General features: G+C 39.1%; 1 protein-coding gene across 6 annotated transcripts; it reads left to right on the forward strand.

The window, feature by feature from the left end:
- Positions 1-1,713: 1,713 nt before the first annotated feature.
- On the forward strand, positions 1,714-16,477 carry terf2ip (telomeric repeat binding factor 2, interacting protein). 6 transcript variants are annotated; one of them, XM_072912846.1, is made up of 10 exons: positions 1,714-1,802; positions 3,796-4,017; positions 6,087-6,235; positions 6,564-6,778; positions 6,912-7,052; positions 9,010-9,201; positions 9,269-9,428; positions 9,632-9,717; positions 11,836-12,183; positions 14,977-16,477. In XM_072912846.1, the coding sequence occupies exons 2-10, from the start codon at positions 3,806-3,808 to the stop codon at positions 15,196-15,198; spliced, it is 1,725 nt and encodes a 574-aa protein (XP_072768947.1). In that variant the 5' UTR covers positions 1,714-1,802; positions 3,796-3,805; the 3' UTR covers positions 15,199-16,477. The 6 variants fall into 6 exon arrangements, with proteins under 6 accessions (XP_072768947.1, XP_072768945.1, XP_072768946.1 ...); XM_072912844.1 differs by having other exon boundaries at positions 9,010-9,112; positions 9,269-9,550; XM_072912845.1 differs by having other exon boundaries at positions 6,912-7,037; positions 9,010-9,112; positions 9,269-9,550.
- The last annotated feature ends 67 nt before the right edge of the window (positions 16,478-16,544 follow it).

A 16,544-nucleotide genomic window follows, 5' to 3' on the forward strand; every position in this document is an offset into this window, starting at 1 on the left:
TGACTGCGTGGGTTCCCTCCGGGTACTCCGGCTTCCTCCCACCTCCAAAGACTTGCACCTGGGGATAGGTTGATTGGCAACACTAAATTGGCCCTAGTGTGTGAATGTGAGTGTGAATGTTGTCTGTCTATCTGCGATGAGGTGGCGACTTGTCCAGGGTGTACGCCGCCTTCCGCCCGATTGTAGCTGAGATAGGCTGCAGCACCCCCGCGACCCCAAAGGGAATAAGCGGTAGAAAATGGATGGATGGATGGATTGATGGAGTTGACTGATGAACATTATCACATGATTTATTCAGAAAGTATAAGTAACGACAAAAAAAAATAGAACACTATTAACCGCAACATGTAAGTGTAAAAAAAACAACAATGACATTATGATTTGTACATTTTCAGAATGCGCTTGTTCTATTTTTAAACTAAGAAAACAATCTGAAGTTGTCTTTATTTTTGGGTTATCTTGCCGTGATTTTACCAGTCCGGCCCACTTGGGAGTAGATTTTTCTCTATGTGGCCCCCCATTTAAAAATTAGTTTGACACCCCTGCTATACACAAAGATAACAAATAAAAAAAAATTTTTTTTTTAAAAACATTAGGCTTATCTAAAACAACTAAAAACCCTCAAAGAAAGACAATAATTTAAGTATTTTTTTAATAACAATTTGATTTTCTTAACCCAATGTTAGAATTTGGGTTTTACCCTCATACATCGACTTTTATGTATAAAAAAGAAAATAGCCTGCAACATAATCATTTTAATGATAATTGCTTGGTTGACGTGTTTCATAAATATACTTAATTTAATTAAAAGAGTAAATGGGGACATATCTATACCTTTGTCTTTCGGCCAACCTTTGATATCCTCCCAAGTAACACCCTCCCTCGAGTGACACACTGACGCGAGGCTCTGTCAGTGGTGACTGTTATTAACTATTTCTCTGCACAGGAGCACTTTCAGTAAGTCGGCCTGTTCAGTAAGAAGTGCAAATGTGTGGAACTCAGTACCTGAGGAGGTTAAACTGGTCACAACTTACAAGGCCTTCACAAAAAAATTTAAAATGTGGCTTATCAACGCCTACAGCTGCCAGCACTAAAAGAGGAGCCTGTTTTGATGCTAAGATAAATGTTATGTTGTGATGACGTATTTTATTTTTTATCATATTGTATATGTATTGTGTGCTTTTTTTTTTCTTCTTTTTTTCTCTCTTTCTTTTTTTTTTCTTTTAAATTGTAATTTTACTGCCTTTTTTACATCATGGCCAGGGGACTGCATATGAAAACTAGCCTTCTGGCTAATTCAGGCTTTTTCTGTGTAGTCATGTGTTTTCTAAAATTGCAATGTCTCCTTTGAAATAAACTAATCTAATCTAATCAAAAATAAATGAGTAACATCTTCTATAGCATTACAGATATAACAGTTGTCAACCATACTGTTATTTTTTTAATCTCTACTATTAGGGTGTATTCCATTAATAATTTTGAATGGTATTTCTGTAACTGCAGGAATAATTGGATATGTAATATATATTGTTCTTATTTACTTTATTTATACCTTTGTAAACTATTTTAGGATTAAATTGTCTTTGAATTGTGCCTGGAAAATATTATTTTACCCATGTATTTGTTGTCCTCACTTTAAAATGTGTTTTTGCGTTATTTTTGTAGTTCCAGTAATATTAACACCAGGGGGCGCTAATAATATATTAACATCATACACTGTGTCACTAGAATAAACGAAGAAGAATCGTACCGTCCCGGAAGTGTGCCTTCTGCTTTGGATCGAGCCAGCGGGAAAAAAGAAGGTCAACAAACCGAATCGTATCTTTGAGCAAATCTCGTTTTAGAAGTGGTTAACATAAAATAAGTTCACTTAGTCGATAGTAAACATTATAATAACTTCTAAACGTTCCAACGAAATGTAGCTAATGTTAGCCAAGATGCTTCACAAACGTAATTGTGTGTATTTAAAATGTCGTATACTCATAGATTGGCATGTATACTACCGTTCAACAGTTTTAGACCACCTAATTCGTAAGTATGTGCAAAACACGTAAGTAGATACTACAAACTCTAACTTAAACCAGAACTGTGCTATCAGCGTTGTTGTTGTAAACTTACAGTACATACTGTAAGGTCCAGTAATATTAGGACAGTGACAGTTTTAATGAATCACATTGTCCTTACAGTGAGTATGCACCTTTTTACACAACCACAATGGATTTCAAATCAATAAACACATCAAGATAGGATTAATGTGTTGAGGTTCTACTTAAATTAAATTTAATATTTTTTTACAAGTTTATTAATTATAGGTACAATATGTAGATAACATCCATTTCGTTTTCAGTGATTCAACTGGCATAGTTGTAAATATAGTAATCTTGATTGATACACATCATTTAAGTATGTCTTCATTTACTGCTAATTATTGTCAAATAAAGTGATTATATTTTCAGTGTGTTTGGGCACACTGAAAATCCTATACATGTAGCTTTAATTCCGAAATGGATGTTTTTTTTTTATCACAGCTCTAAAATTAAAGTCTTCACTTCAAACTCATGCAAATTTTATATATTAAATTATTTTTTTTAATCCAGTGGTGTCCAAAGTGCGTCCCGGGGCCCAATTCCGGCCCGCAACTCGTTTTTAATTGGCCTTTGGCAAAAAGTAATTAATTTAAAGTAAAAAATAGATCAATTTACTATTATTAGGATGTTATTAGTAATGCTGCCTAATGATATATTTTGAAAGTCAGATTAATCACATTTTTGAATGTGGATTAATCATGATTAATCACAAGTATCACTTTTAGTTTAAACTTGCTTGCATGATTTCAGTCAACTTAAAAATTTCAATCACAAATGAAATGTTAATGTTAGAGTTGCTAAAAGGTAAAGGAGCAAAATAAATTGTTTGATTAAACTGCGTATATATGTGATTAATGCAATATTTTTTTGTGATTAATCGCATCAGTTTATTAGATTACACGTAAAAAAAAATTTGTTAACTATAACACGAAGCAAATGTGGATGATTTGTTCAGCTACCTTAGCATATATTGATGGACTCTGGTTTGCTTTGAACATCTTTAATCTACAAAATGTATCAAAGCGGGCCCCTGCATCCTTCGATTTTACTGAATGTGGCCCTTGCGAGGAAAAGTTTGGACACCACTGTTGTAAAGGCAAAAGCACAAAAACTGTCGCAGTCCACATGCAGTATTTGTGGACCTTAAAGTAGCTTGGTTTACAAAACAAGACAGCAAAGGATGTTCGGTAATAAAAGTATGGTAATAATTAAAAGTACCTGTGAAATGTTTGGACGTACTTATTAATTGCTATAAATGAGGAGATCTGAAAATTTAGGCTGATAGTGTTTGTTATTACAGTACAGGTGAAGCTCAATAAATCAGAATGTCATGCAAAATGTTTTTGATTTCAGGAATTTGATTAGGTCAAAGAGACAAATTGAAAGCTTATAGGTTATGCAGTTCCTTTTTTCGTTAAGAAAGTGAACCAGTTGAGTACTAGAACGTCTGACATTTTTTCACATTTAACAAGAGATTTTTTTATTTTTTTTTAGCTGTAAACTGTAATCCAATAAACAATTTAATTACTGTCTGTTGAATGGCTATAAAATATAAACGTTTACATTTTTTAATAGAATTGCTAAATTGCTTAGCTTTTCTAAATGTTCTAGTTAATTGAGATGCGCCACAATAGTTAGTAAAGTTGTTAAATGTTCATAAAAATGATTTATGCCAAGACTCAAACTCCTCTTACTACATCTCTTCCAGGTGACATTCCATGAAGATGGCGTCCAACATCTCACCGGTTCTCTTCGTGGATATGGGGGGCAACCCTATGAGTTTTTATTTGCGACCAGGCCCCACCAAAAAGGAGCTCCAGCCCCTCATCAAAGCTGGGGGAGGAATAGCATGCAATATCCTGGTGCCAGGATCCATTTTGTTGATTGACCCCAAGGATCAAGGCACCATTAGTCCGCGTGTACTCCACCGGTAAGTATCAGAATAGACTTCATCCATCCATCCATTTTCTACCGCTTGTCCCGTTCGGGGTCGCGGGGGGGTTTTACCACTGCAATATGAATGTACTCTTGTTCTAAATGGCTTTTTTACACTTAAAAATAGTTTTGTGATGAAACCGTGTGGAATTCCACAGAATAAATAATACACTGTACAATTTTAACACAATCACTCATGAAATGTTTAATATTGTAGTTATTTATGAATAAGTACCTTTCACATTTGAACCAATACGGTACCAATTTTCTTGGAATCGATGCTACTCAACGGTACTTATTTTCGGTACTTTTGGGTGTGTTCATGTGTTAATAAATTTAATTTTAATATACTGTGATGAGGTGGAGACTTGTCCAGGGTGTACCCCGCCTTCCGCCTAAATGCAGCTGAAATAGGCTCCAGCATCCCCCGCGACCCCAAAAGGGACAAGCGGTAGAAAATGGGTGGATCGATGGATATACTGTATATATATATATATATGTATGTACGTGTGTGTGTGTGTGTGTGTGTGTGTGTGTGTGTGTGTGTGTGTGTGTGTGTGTGCGTGCGTGCGTGCGTGCGTGCGTGCGTGCGTGCGTGCGTGCGTGCGTGCGTGCGTGCGTGCGTGCGTGCGTGCGTGCGTGCGTGCGTGCGTGCGTGCGTGCGTGCGTGCGTGCGTGCGTGCGTGCGTGCGTGCGTGCGTGCGTGCGTGCGTGCGTGCGTGCGTGCGTGCGTGCGTGCGTGCGTGCGTGCGTGCGTGCGTGCGTGCGTGCGTGCGTGCGTGCGTGCGTGCGTGCGTGCGTGCGTGCGTGCGTGCGTGCGTGCGTGTGTATATATAAATACATATATTTATTTAGAGGGGAACTGCACCTTTTGGAATGTTGCCTATCATTCACAACCACAGTCCTCATGTAAGACAAGAACACAGATGTTTTTCTTTTATTTATGCCTTCTAATTTGTAAAATACGGCAAGCATGAGTTGGTTAACAATGCAGCTAACGGTAAGGTTCTATTCCACACATCCCAAAACCGCCAATAATGATCAATTTACACCTAATGACTAAATTGGCCCTAGTGTGTGGATGTGAGTGTGAATGTTGTCTGTCTATCTGTGTTGGCCCTGCGATGAGGTGGCGACTTGTCCAGGGTGTACCCCGCCTTCCGCCCGATTGTAGCTGAGATAGGCTCCAGCGACCCCAAAAGGGAATAAGCGGTAGAAAATGGATGGATGGATGGATGGACCTGAATATTAACCAAGTATTAGCGATATTGTTATTATAAGCGCTAACATTAAGGAACTATTTTCAGTGACATCAGGATCACAGAGAGCTAACTGGCTCATGCTGCTACGTATATTGACATAGTGAGCTGCTGCTGCTGCTGCATAGCCTCTGAGATGGTGAAAGTCAATTCTCGATCATAAATCATGCCCCTCACTTGTATAGTAGAAGATTGTGGCCATAAATCACTTTGATATTCAACTTAGACTCTTAGAAAAACACAAAAATATGTTTTTTTGTTTTTCCACAGACATGTTTGTAAATACTGACAAAAACGGCAAAAGAGTTTTTTATAATAAAGCATATCTATGTAACCATTGTATTATTGACAATATAATGATACCAGACTTGGTATCGTTACTGTCAATATTTGTATCGATCCAGCCACCCTTGTCTAAATTCAAGAGCTTCAACATACGAGTAGCATATCTTCCTACAGTCTGTGGTCTATCATGTTTTGCTATTCCTTGTCCCCCAGGAAAGATACTAAACATACCGGTAGTTTATTTGCCACCACAGAGGCGAGGATTGCTGACTTAAAAGTGGCTTTGCACTGTAGAGGGACGTTGGCCGCTAGCGAAAATGCTACAGTGCGTTGAGGACGCGTTCATCCGCTTGTCGCTGTCAAATTTGCAGGACACAGCTAGGATATGTCATCAACAAGCATTATCACGGTATAACGATAGTATTAAAAGCTCAATTGTCTGCCAAATGTATCGTGCCACACTACTGCTAGGGATATCACCTTTTTTTTTTAAATTTATTTATAGTGTTTTCCTCATTAGGTATGTGTCCATCAAGTACGTCCACGATTGTATGAAGAAAGGCCAGCAGCTGAACATCGAAGACTACAGACTGAATCCTGAAAATGTCTCGCAAGGCTCTGCTTCAAGGTCAAATGAAACCAACAGAAGGTCTGCCGCAGCTTCAGGAGGTGTGAAACAAAGTTAATTGTAAAACCAACACTAACTTGTGCACATTATCGAGTCAATGCTAAATCCTTTAATGGAGCAAAATATTCAAGTATGACTTGCTTTTCTTGACATCTTTATTGTTTATGTTTATAAGAAATCTTCTCCCAAAGGATCAAAGGCAATGTGGGGAAGCAATGATGTATTAATCAAATCATGTCAAGTGTGTAATCCATGATGTCATCCCCATAATGATCCCTAGCAGCCGGCATACAGTATTTGTATAGTATCACTAGATTTATAGTCCCTCCGCAATTCTAAGAGTCGAGGGTCTTTTTATTTTCTCATCAGGCAGGCTGGGGTACTCCGCGGACGAGGACGCCGCCATTCTGAGCTACGTGAGCCAGCGAAAATCTGAAGTTAAAGGAAACAGCCTTTGGAAGCAGATGGAAAAGGAGGAAGTGACCAATCACACTTGGCAGTCGATGAAATCCCGTTACCAACAGAAATTGAGTAGTAAGCAATCAGAAGCTGAGGAGGTGGAAACACCTGGAGAGGTCACCAAGGTGATTCACTTCGAAGAGACTTACTGTCTTTCTCTTATATCAACACTAGGAGATGGCAGCAATACGTTCACAGACTTGAGCCTGATAATAGCGATGTCATGTATGACTGTGTTTCCTATCTTCCTGGTTGCAGGGCGATGGCGAAGCCGAAGGGACAGGAAATTCTCCCGGTGAAGTAGATGACGACCCCCCACTTCCTCAAATGCACGCTGACCCAGAAAACCCTCGGGAGATTCCCTCCAGTGACGATCTAACTCAGGTATTGGCCTCAAAGGTAGGAGGCCTATAAAATCATGATGTGTCCTAGGCTGCATAGAGGTGTCTTATGATTTTAAAGATAATACTTCTTTGTACATCTAAAATTGCTTCGTATTGTAGTGTTGAGGGGAGTTACTGCCAGAGTACCCAGCATGCTCTGCGGGCACTTTGTAAATAACAGTTAGAATTACGTTTCTTGATAGCGTTAAGTCGTTGCTACCCACATAGAATATGGTAATTCATTGTTGTTGTGTATTACTGTACCTGTTGTGTTGTTTGTTTTTGCTCGTTCATGCGTGAGTAAGATTTGTTCCGTTTGATGACCATCTGACATCAAACAGGTTGCTCGTTATTGATTGCAAGTTGAAGAGCGCCTTCTTTCATGCAAGTGTCATATGCCTCCAGCTATGCAGAGTCGTGTATAAAGAGAGTATGGCCAATTATACAACAGGCGCCATGACTGCTACCAAGGACGTTGTTGTCGTTTTGACGTAACATTTTCTGACAAAATAATGTGTATATATAGTTTTAAACATATTCTCGCTCATAAACTTACAAAAAACATGTTTTTATTTCGTGAAAGTATAATGTTGCGGCCCTATTTGACGCAATATGCTGCTACATTCCTGCAGTGGTTCGTGACCAGCAGGCACTCTAACACTCACCCAACGGTGCAGTAAATGTAAAAAACAATACACAGAACGACCAAAAAATAACTTATTACCCTCATTTTGCCAAAATCTTCATTAGTTTTGGACCAACAATCACAGAGAAATTGTGACTTTGGTGTGATGTATGTCAACTGTGGTGGCAGTCTCCAATGTATTTATAATCACTGTATGTATCACTCATTATGTATTGTTATAACGGATCTTTTTTTGTAACATACTAAGTGAATGAAGTGTACTTATTTTCCCTTATTTCTTCACAATAACTCAGATATGGTAAGACTGGCGAGCTGTAGAGAATATGGAGTGATTTTTGGTCCAGAACATATTTTGCTTTCTTTGATCATTATTGACGTATTTCTTGTCACTTTATGTTGGATATTTTTATGAGATTTACATTTAATTTTTTCATCCATTGTTACTCACAAAATGTGGTTTCTTTTACTCTTTTAGTATCCGTCTATCTGTATTGTGTTGGTCCTTCTAATCTGTTACTAATTTGCATTATTTTATTTTTACTAAGATTCAAAGATGGTTTTACAAAAACAGACTATCTCTTTAATTTGTTCATTTCTTATGTTTTTATTTATATTAGCTTCTGTGTTCTCTCATGAACAAAATGCAGAAAACACTGTAATCGGTGGATCTCCAGCAGGTTTGTCCCAGCAGCACATAAACGCAACGCAACTGTCTAACCAAAGCAAAATTTCCTATTATAATTACAGAAGGTGAATCGAATTTATTGTTACTTTAACTTTTTTCTGCATACAACGCCCCCAGAAACCTGCACTTTCCATTGAAATCAGGCACTTTAGTCCTCAACAAGAAAAGTCTACAAAATCCTGGAGATAGTGCCTATTATAATGGGTTTGTGGGCGAGGGCAAGGTGATAGCGTCAGATTAAAAAATAAGATAGCGCCAAAGCGGTGCAAATTTTTCAGTTGACAGCCGCTACAAATACATTAAACTATGGGAAACATTAATGATAGACAATAAAACACTAAAAAGTGTTGTTAAAATAGTTGAATTTAATATTGTATCAAATTAGGAAAGTAAGTCAAAATTAATAAATGAAACAATTTAGAATCATGCTTGATGACCCATAAAGGCTGTTTGCCTTTTTTTTAAAACATTCACAGTAAGCATTTTTTCAACCTTTTTTAACCATTTGCAATGACTATCTGGCCTCGATGCAGCTATCACCCTTGCGGGAGTTTTTAGCAATGTACTTTAAGGTCACTTAAAACAGGTTTTACCATGTGTGAAAGTGTTAGTTACTTTGTCTTGGGACTGTTGTGTCCACAGATTGAAGACCTACATAATGAATATAAACAACTCAGTGCTGAAGAATCTCCCCAGCAAGAAGAGGAGAAACCACCAGCACACAAATGTGTGCAAGCAACTACCGGTACTGCAGAAAAAGAAAAGCGAGACTCCTCGCAGACCAAGGAGATTATTGATCCAGAAGATGATCAGTCGCAAGAATTTTTGCAAACTGTAAATTATTCGGACGACACAGAACCAAGCCAGTCCAAGCCTCAAAGCGACACCCTCTATTTGACAGATACGGACGAAGAAGATGGACAACTGCACTTGCCTATGCGCAGAGCACGCTGCAGAAGGTTGGAGCTGGAGGCTGAACCCTACAATAAAAAGTTCCAATCATCATCATCATCCGCAGCATTGGCACCCTCTCCTCTCACCCCGTCACCCCGTCGAACCAGGTCAGCCACATCCACTTCTCAGAAAGACACAGTAGAGGAGCCTCCTACTAAAAAAGCAAAAGAGATTGCAGAAGCAGCAGAAAGTCAAAAAAAGGAGGAAGATCATCTTATCCACGAGGAGTGTAGGATGCCATTAGCTATAAAGAAGTTTAACCAGAACTAAGATTTAAGTTTGCTTATTAATTTTTTTCCTTTGTTTGCAGGTAAATCCGTGCAAGAAAAGAAGAAAGAGAAAGTTCTGGGGATTCTTGCTAAGGCAGCAAGAGAGTTTGAATCCAGTGACAGTGAGGTACATAGACATTTTCATAATAGCACCAACAAAAGTACAATTGAAGCCATGTTGTACATCTTTTTACTGACTTGAAATCAACAGTTTACACTTACTATTTTGTTTAAATTTGTTGACGTTTAAAGGGGTCATATTATGATTTTTAATTTCTACCTTTAAAAAACTTCAGGGTTTCCTCTATATGTCATGCGCGGTGCGGCGCGTGTCCCAATGAACCTAGGAGCTATATTGTCCGGCTTCTATGCCCCTGATAGGGTCTCCCAAGACAAACAGGTCCTATGTGAGGGATCAGACAAAGAGCAGCTCGAAGACCTTTATGAAGAAGAAAAAAATTAGTACTCAGATTTCCCTCGCCAGGACGCGGTTCATTGGGGCCACCCTTCTGGAGCCAGGCCCGGTGATAGGGCTCGATGGTGAGCGCCTGGTGGCCGGGCCTGTCCCCATGGCGCCATGCCGGGCACAGCCCTAAGAGGCAACGTGGGTCCCCCCTCCAATGGGCTCACCACTCATAGGATCTAGATGTCGGGTGCAGTGTGAGCTGGGCGGCAGCCGAAGGCAGGGCACTTGGCGGTCCGATCCTCGGCTACATAAGCTTGGAACGTCACCTTGCTGGAGGGGGAAGGAGCCTGAGCTGTTGCACGAGGTGGAGAAGTTCCGGCTAGATATATTCGGACTAACTTCGACGCACAGCAAGGGCTATGGAACCAGTCCTCTCTCTCTAGAGCAGGTGTCCCCAAACTACGGCCCGCGGGCCGGATCCGGCCCCCCAGCATCCAAATTCCGGCCCACAGGAAGTCCCAAGTTAAAAAAAAATGTTTTAATTTTTTTATTTTTTTTTTAATCTTTCCTTTCTAATCCATTTTGTACCGCTTGTTACTCTTGGTGTCTCCTAGCCGCTCAGGCAAATCATATTGTCTAAAAATGAATTTTCCCATCGATAACGTGACAATGTTAAATGTTGATGAACATCAATGTTAATTGATGTTAAATGACAAAACGGATTATAAAGACAATGTATATATACATATATATATATATACATATATATATATATATATATATATATATTTATACATATACTATGTCTCCCGGCTGGCCTGGGAACGCCTTGGGATCCCCCTGGAGGAGCAGGACGAAGTGGAGGGCTAGAGGGAAGTCTGGGCTTCTCTGCTTATGCTGCTGCCCCCGCGACCCGACCTCAGATAAGCGGAAGAAGATGGATGGATGACTAAATATGCGCTAGAATATCTTTAACTTTTGTTCGTAACCAGTTACTTTTGATACAGCCAACGTGATTTACTTCTCATTCATTCAGAGCAGAGAGTGGGCTGTTCGACTGCAGTCAAACTGGACAATCATTTGATAAATGCTCGGCTTTGTCTCGGACGCCAGACTCTCGCATTATGATTGGATTAACTGTCTAAGGCTGAATACCTTTTTCATTGACAGCAAAATGAGCGAATCAGCGGTCTTGAATTATAAACCACCGCCAGCGCATTTTTCAAGTTTTGTTCCGTTGTTCCCAGTGGATATGGAGAGTTTTACAATCCAGTAGGTGGCATTTTCCTTGTAAAATCTTGCATCTTTATATCTGTTATCGGGCTTTGTAAACCGTACTCGTGTTTAGAGAGTAGCTGAAAATTAGTTTCCCATTTTTTAAATGTATGCCCAACATTTTTTTTAGCCTTTTTAAAGAAAATATATGCATCGTTACCTATTACATGATGATGTCATATTGACCACGCCCCCACCACCACAGGTATATTGGCAAGCTGGGGAAACCCTGCACTTCCTTGTGGTCTACATAATAAATAACATGTAATAATGGTGTTTTGGGGGGGAAAATTGCATATGTGTTACAGACCATCGTCAAGCCGTTTTCTGACTTTCTCTCCTAGATACGTTTTTTTGGGTGGTCTTATTTTTTTTACTGATTACAGATCCCAATTACACAAAAATGAGAAGTTGGTTATGCATAAAATGACCCCATTAATTATTAGACAAACCTTAAAATGGAGTACCGTAATGTCATTGTGATCTTGTCTAATCAGCACGATCAGAGTGGATCTACAGTGTCAGCACACAAAATAATTGACAAGTTCTCTTTCCGTCTCTTAGTCTACTGAAGAACATTTCCACACGGCCAGTGAACAGCCTTACGTACTGACCGCCATTGCTGCGAGCATAGCTGCAAGCGCTGTTACCGATCAGTCTGACCCTGACCTCTTCGAGCAAGGTCCTAGCGCTCAGGAGACTTCACGAGAGGCTGAGCCAGCTCTTGAGCCGATCTGTGCCGAAGCCGCTACCGTGGCGTCCAAAGCTCACACCTTCATTCTTGAAGGTGTGTCTCACGAAGAAGACGCGGCTCGACCCGACCCGATAGAGGAAGAGGCAGAGTCCCTCAGTCAGGCCCACTTAGAGGAGGACAAGCAGCGAATCACAGAGCTGATGAATCTCACAAACAAGGTGAGTTTGTCCTCCACCGCTTGAAGTTATGCTTGAAAGTTGAAACCATATTTCCTCAAATAGTATCTTTAACTCTCATAGACACTCATATAATTGCCAAATATGTCGACCCTAAAAGGGGAACTGCACTTTTTTAGAATTTTGCCTATCATTCATAATCATTATGAAAGACATGACGACGGATGTACCGTATTTTTCGGACTATAACTCGCAGTTTTTTTCATAGTTTGGCCGGGGGTGCGACTTATACTCAGGAGCGACTTATGTGTGAAATTATTAACACATTACCGTAAAATATCAAATAATATTATTTAGCTCATTCACGTAAGAGACTAGATGTATAAGATTTCATGGGATTTAGCGATTAGGAGTGACAGATTGTTTGGTAAACGTATAGCATGTTCTATATGTATATAGTTATTTGAATGACTCTTACCATAATATGTTACGTTAACATACCAGGCACGTTCTCAGTTGGTTATTTATGCGTCATATAACGTACATTTATTCAGCCTGTTGTTCACTATTCTTTATTTATTTTAAATTGCCTTTCAAATGTCTATTCTTGGTGTTGAGTTTTATCAAATAAATTTCCCTAAAAAATGCAACTTATACTTTAGTGCGACTTATGTGTTTTTTTCCTTCTTTATTATGCATTTTCGGCCAGTGCGGCTTATACTCCGGAGCGACTTATACTTAGAAAAATAAGTTTTTTTTTTTAATGCATTCTAACTCGTAAATAAATGGCCGCTTACAGCGGAGCCAATGGAAGGTCTATTATTCTGCCCATAAAACCCAACAAATAGTCCAAAAACTGCCAACAATTTACATTTTGTGACTTGAATATTAACCAAGTATTAGTGATATTGTTATTATAAGCGTTTACGCAGACAAATTATTTATAGCAGTGCCATGATCACAAGCATGCGTGCTTATGTTGACGTGATTGACTGATGGTCTGCTTCCTTATTTATTTGCTCTTTAAACTTTATTGTAAATTATAAATCAAGCCTCTCACCTGGATTGTAGAAGGAGAACATATTCCGACAAGTTGGTACACTTTGACAGCCAATTTAGACCCGGAAATTGTGAGAATGACACAAAAAGACACTTGGTTTCACCCCCCCTTTTCTTTTTGAGGATTATGAGTCATTCTTCATCTCAATGAGAATATATGAACATCCTAGCAGACAGCAGACCTTGTACAGTAAGTGAAGTTTTATTATGTTTGTTGGCTCTCATAAAGTCTGCAGTGAGTAGTAATCAGACTGCAGACTTCATGAGAGCCAACAAACATACTAAAACATCACTTACTGCGGGGGTCTTTTCGTGTCGTTCTCGCCATTCTTGGATCTAAATTGGATGTCAAAGTGTACCAACCTTTCAGAATACATCTTCAGCCTTCTTCTGTGCAGGTGAGATGCATGATTTATGATCTACAATAAACTAGGAGCAGAGAAGCAAGGAAGCAGCAGACCACTCGATGAGCTAAACATAGGCACACACGGTGGTGATCATGGCGCCGCTATAAATAGTTCGTCTGTGTTAGCACTTATAATAAGCGCTAACACACTAGCGCTTATTATCAAAAGTAAGATGACAGTGACAGGAAGTGATGAATGAAGAGTGTAAGATGACAGTGACAGGAAGTGATGAATGAAGAGTGTGGGACGGCGTGGCGAAGTTGGTAGAGTGGCCGTGCCAGCAATCGGAAGGTTGCTGGTTACTGGGGTTCAATCCCCACCTTCTACCATCCTAGTCACGTCCGTTGTGTCCTTGGGCAAGACACTTCACCCCTTGCTCCTGATGGCTGCTGGTTAGCGCCTTGCATGGCAGCTTCCGCCATCAGTGTGTGAATGTGTGTGTGAATGTGGAAATAGTGTCAAAGCGCTTTGAGTACCTTGAAGGTAGAAAAGCGCTATACAAGTATAACCCATTTATCATTTATCATTTAATAACAATATCACTAATACTTGATTATATTCATATCACAAAATGTAAATGGAGTATTGTTGCTGGGTTTTGGATGGTTATTTATTGGGTTTTATGGGTGGAATAGAGGACCTTCCATTGGCTCCGCTGTAAGTGAACTTTTATTTACAAGTTAGAATGCATTATTAAAAAAATCCATCCGTCATCATGTCTTTTATAATGATTGTGGACTATAGGCAAAATAAAAAACTGCAGTTCCCCTTTAAGCTTTTACCAAAAGCAGCAATCATAAAATAAGCTTTCGGCACATACATAATGTTGACATCTATAGTTATATTTAGACGGGGGAAAACATGTGTAAATCATGAAATGCAACCTTAATATATTTATCCGAGAGAGTCTTGATACCAATTTCCTTGACCCAACCACACACAGAAAAGTTGTAGACCTCCATTTTTTTCCAAGTTTTAATTTGTTTTGTCGTGTACAATGATGTCTGGATATCACTCGCAAAATCTTTGTTTGGGAAAGTATAAGGATCTATTCTATTGCATAGTTTGATTTTTTTGTTTGTATCTGCTTTTTGCAGTGTATTCAGATAGTTTGCACGCTGCTTGCTGCACAATAGCAATCTTGGCTTGATTGACCACCACAATTTTTCACCTCCATGAAGAAGTCACATCATGGAATACAAGCAAAACGTGCAAAATTAGCAAAAAAGCTAGCATGCTAACGTTAGAATGCTAAAAATTGTGCTGTGGGCCGCAAATGACCGCACTTTGCACACCACTGCTTTAGATGATTATTTTTGATCTTCCTGTAAATGTGGTGGTAAAAATAACCTCTTCTTTTCCTTTCTAGGACTTGATGGCTGTCACCTTAGCTTTGTTAAAAACAAGCGGCGACTTCTTGGCGGCCTCCCGTCTGCTTTTGGACCCCTCATCCATCTCCGGACCTTTTTGGGATCCTCGTGACGACAGCCTCCTGCTCTCAGAGGACCCCGCCGCCCATCAGCAGCTGCAAAAAAAGTACAGTGACGTGGACTTGGCCAAACGAATGTTGTTTCTTGAGTTACGGCGGTGAGACTGTTTACTAACCTGTTTGTTCGTCATTGTTGCTCTTTTATATTGAATAGTGTTTTCATTTAAAACTTTAGCATTGTTCTGCCTACAATATTTTAGAAATTGTTTTATCTATATGAATGCTGAGAGATGACAAATAAAAATACATAATCTGAAGACAAACACTGGTTGATGCATAGCGTCACAGCAATCCTTAGCTACAGTGTAAATATGCTATGACATCGGCTTTTTTTTGTCCGTGCCTTTAGTAGACCAAATTCACACAGTTTTTGAGGCAGAAAAACAAACCTACAGAAGCCTTTTTAAATTTTTAGCATTCATACAATCAAACAAGACAGAGAAAGGATGTTTTTTTTAAATTCACTGTTTATTTCAGGTTACCCCGACTTTGAATACATTCATAACTTTTTTCCCCCATACCAACATGGATATGTTGCGTCAATACATTTGACGAAAACACATAAGCCAAAGTAAAAGCAGAAAGTAAAAAAAAAATGGATAGACCTGTTATGTAAAAAGAACACAGCTAAGCCTACACAAGGCCATTAATGTTTTTTTAGCCCCTCATTAATGAGATTATGAGCTACACCGCGTATAGACAACTCTCAGTTTCTGCACTCATTTGAAAAACTCTTTAGTACAAAAAAACTTTTTTTTTTTAGTATGAAACATTCACACACACCCTTACAGAAGTAGCAGAAGCGGTTTAGTCACCACATACTGTACAGTTTTTATCCCTGCATTTCAAATAGCACAGCTTTTATGTGAACAAAAAGGTTTTTAATTTAGCATCAAAATAAAATGCATCCATGTACTTGTACATGCATGCGATATGTTTGTGATGTATATGTACTGCGAGTGGCGCTCACTCTTGTCCAACATAATCCACAGTTATCAAGATTAAAATGTGTCAAATTATGGCAACATAACACAAGATTAAATATTTTGTTGCAAATCTGTGATTAGTTTGAATGAAAACAGCATTTTTCTGCAAAAAAGCTCATTTTTTGCCTATACAAACAAGCTGAAATGAACATTCTACTTAATGGAAAGTAGTCCATACATACTTGAGAAGACAAACCTGCCCCCATGTGTCCTATCGGTTCTGACACTAAGCTAGCAGCATTAGCACTGGAAAAACAAAACATGACGTTTATCAACAAAAAGGCCTCTAGGGTGTGCAACCACATGTTTTCAGCCCTCAATGTACACATGAAGCAGGATGTCATTGCATGATATGCAAAAAAAATTTAAAACACCAAGGCAATTTGGATGGGGGACCTCAATATGTCCTTTGGTTTTTACTTGTGTTGGCTTTGATCATATTCTGCATTTGTTGAATGTGTT

Source organism: Nerophis lumbriciformis, linkage group LG03, assembly GCF_033978685.3.
Source record: "Nerophis lumbriciformis linkage group LG03, RoL_Nlum_v2.1, whole genome shotgun sequence".
In the NCBI taxonomy this organism is placed as follows: domain Eukaryota; kingdom Metazoa; phylum Chordata; class Actinopteri; order Syngnathiformes; family Syngnathidae; genus Nerophis; species Nerophis lumbriciformis.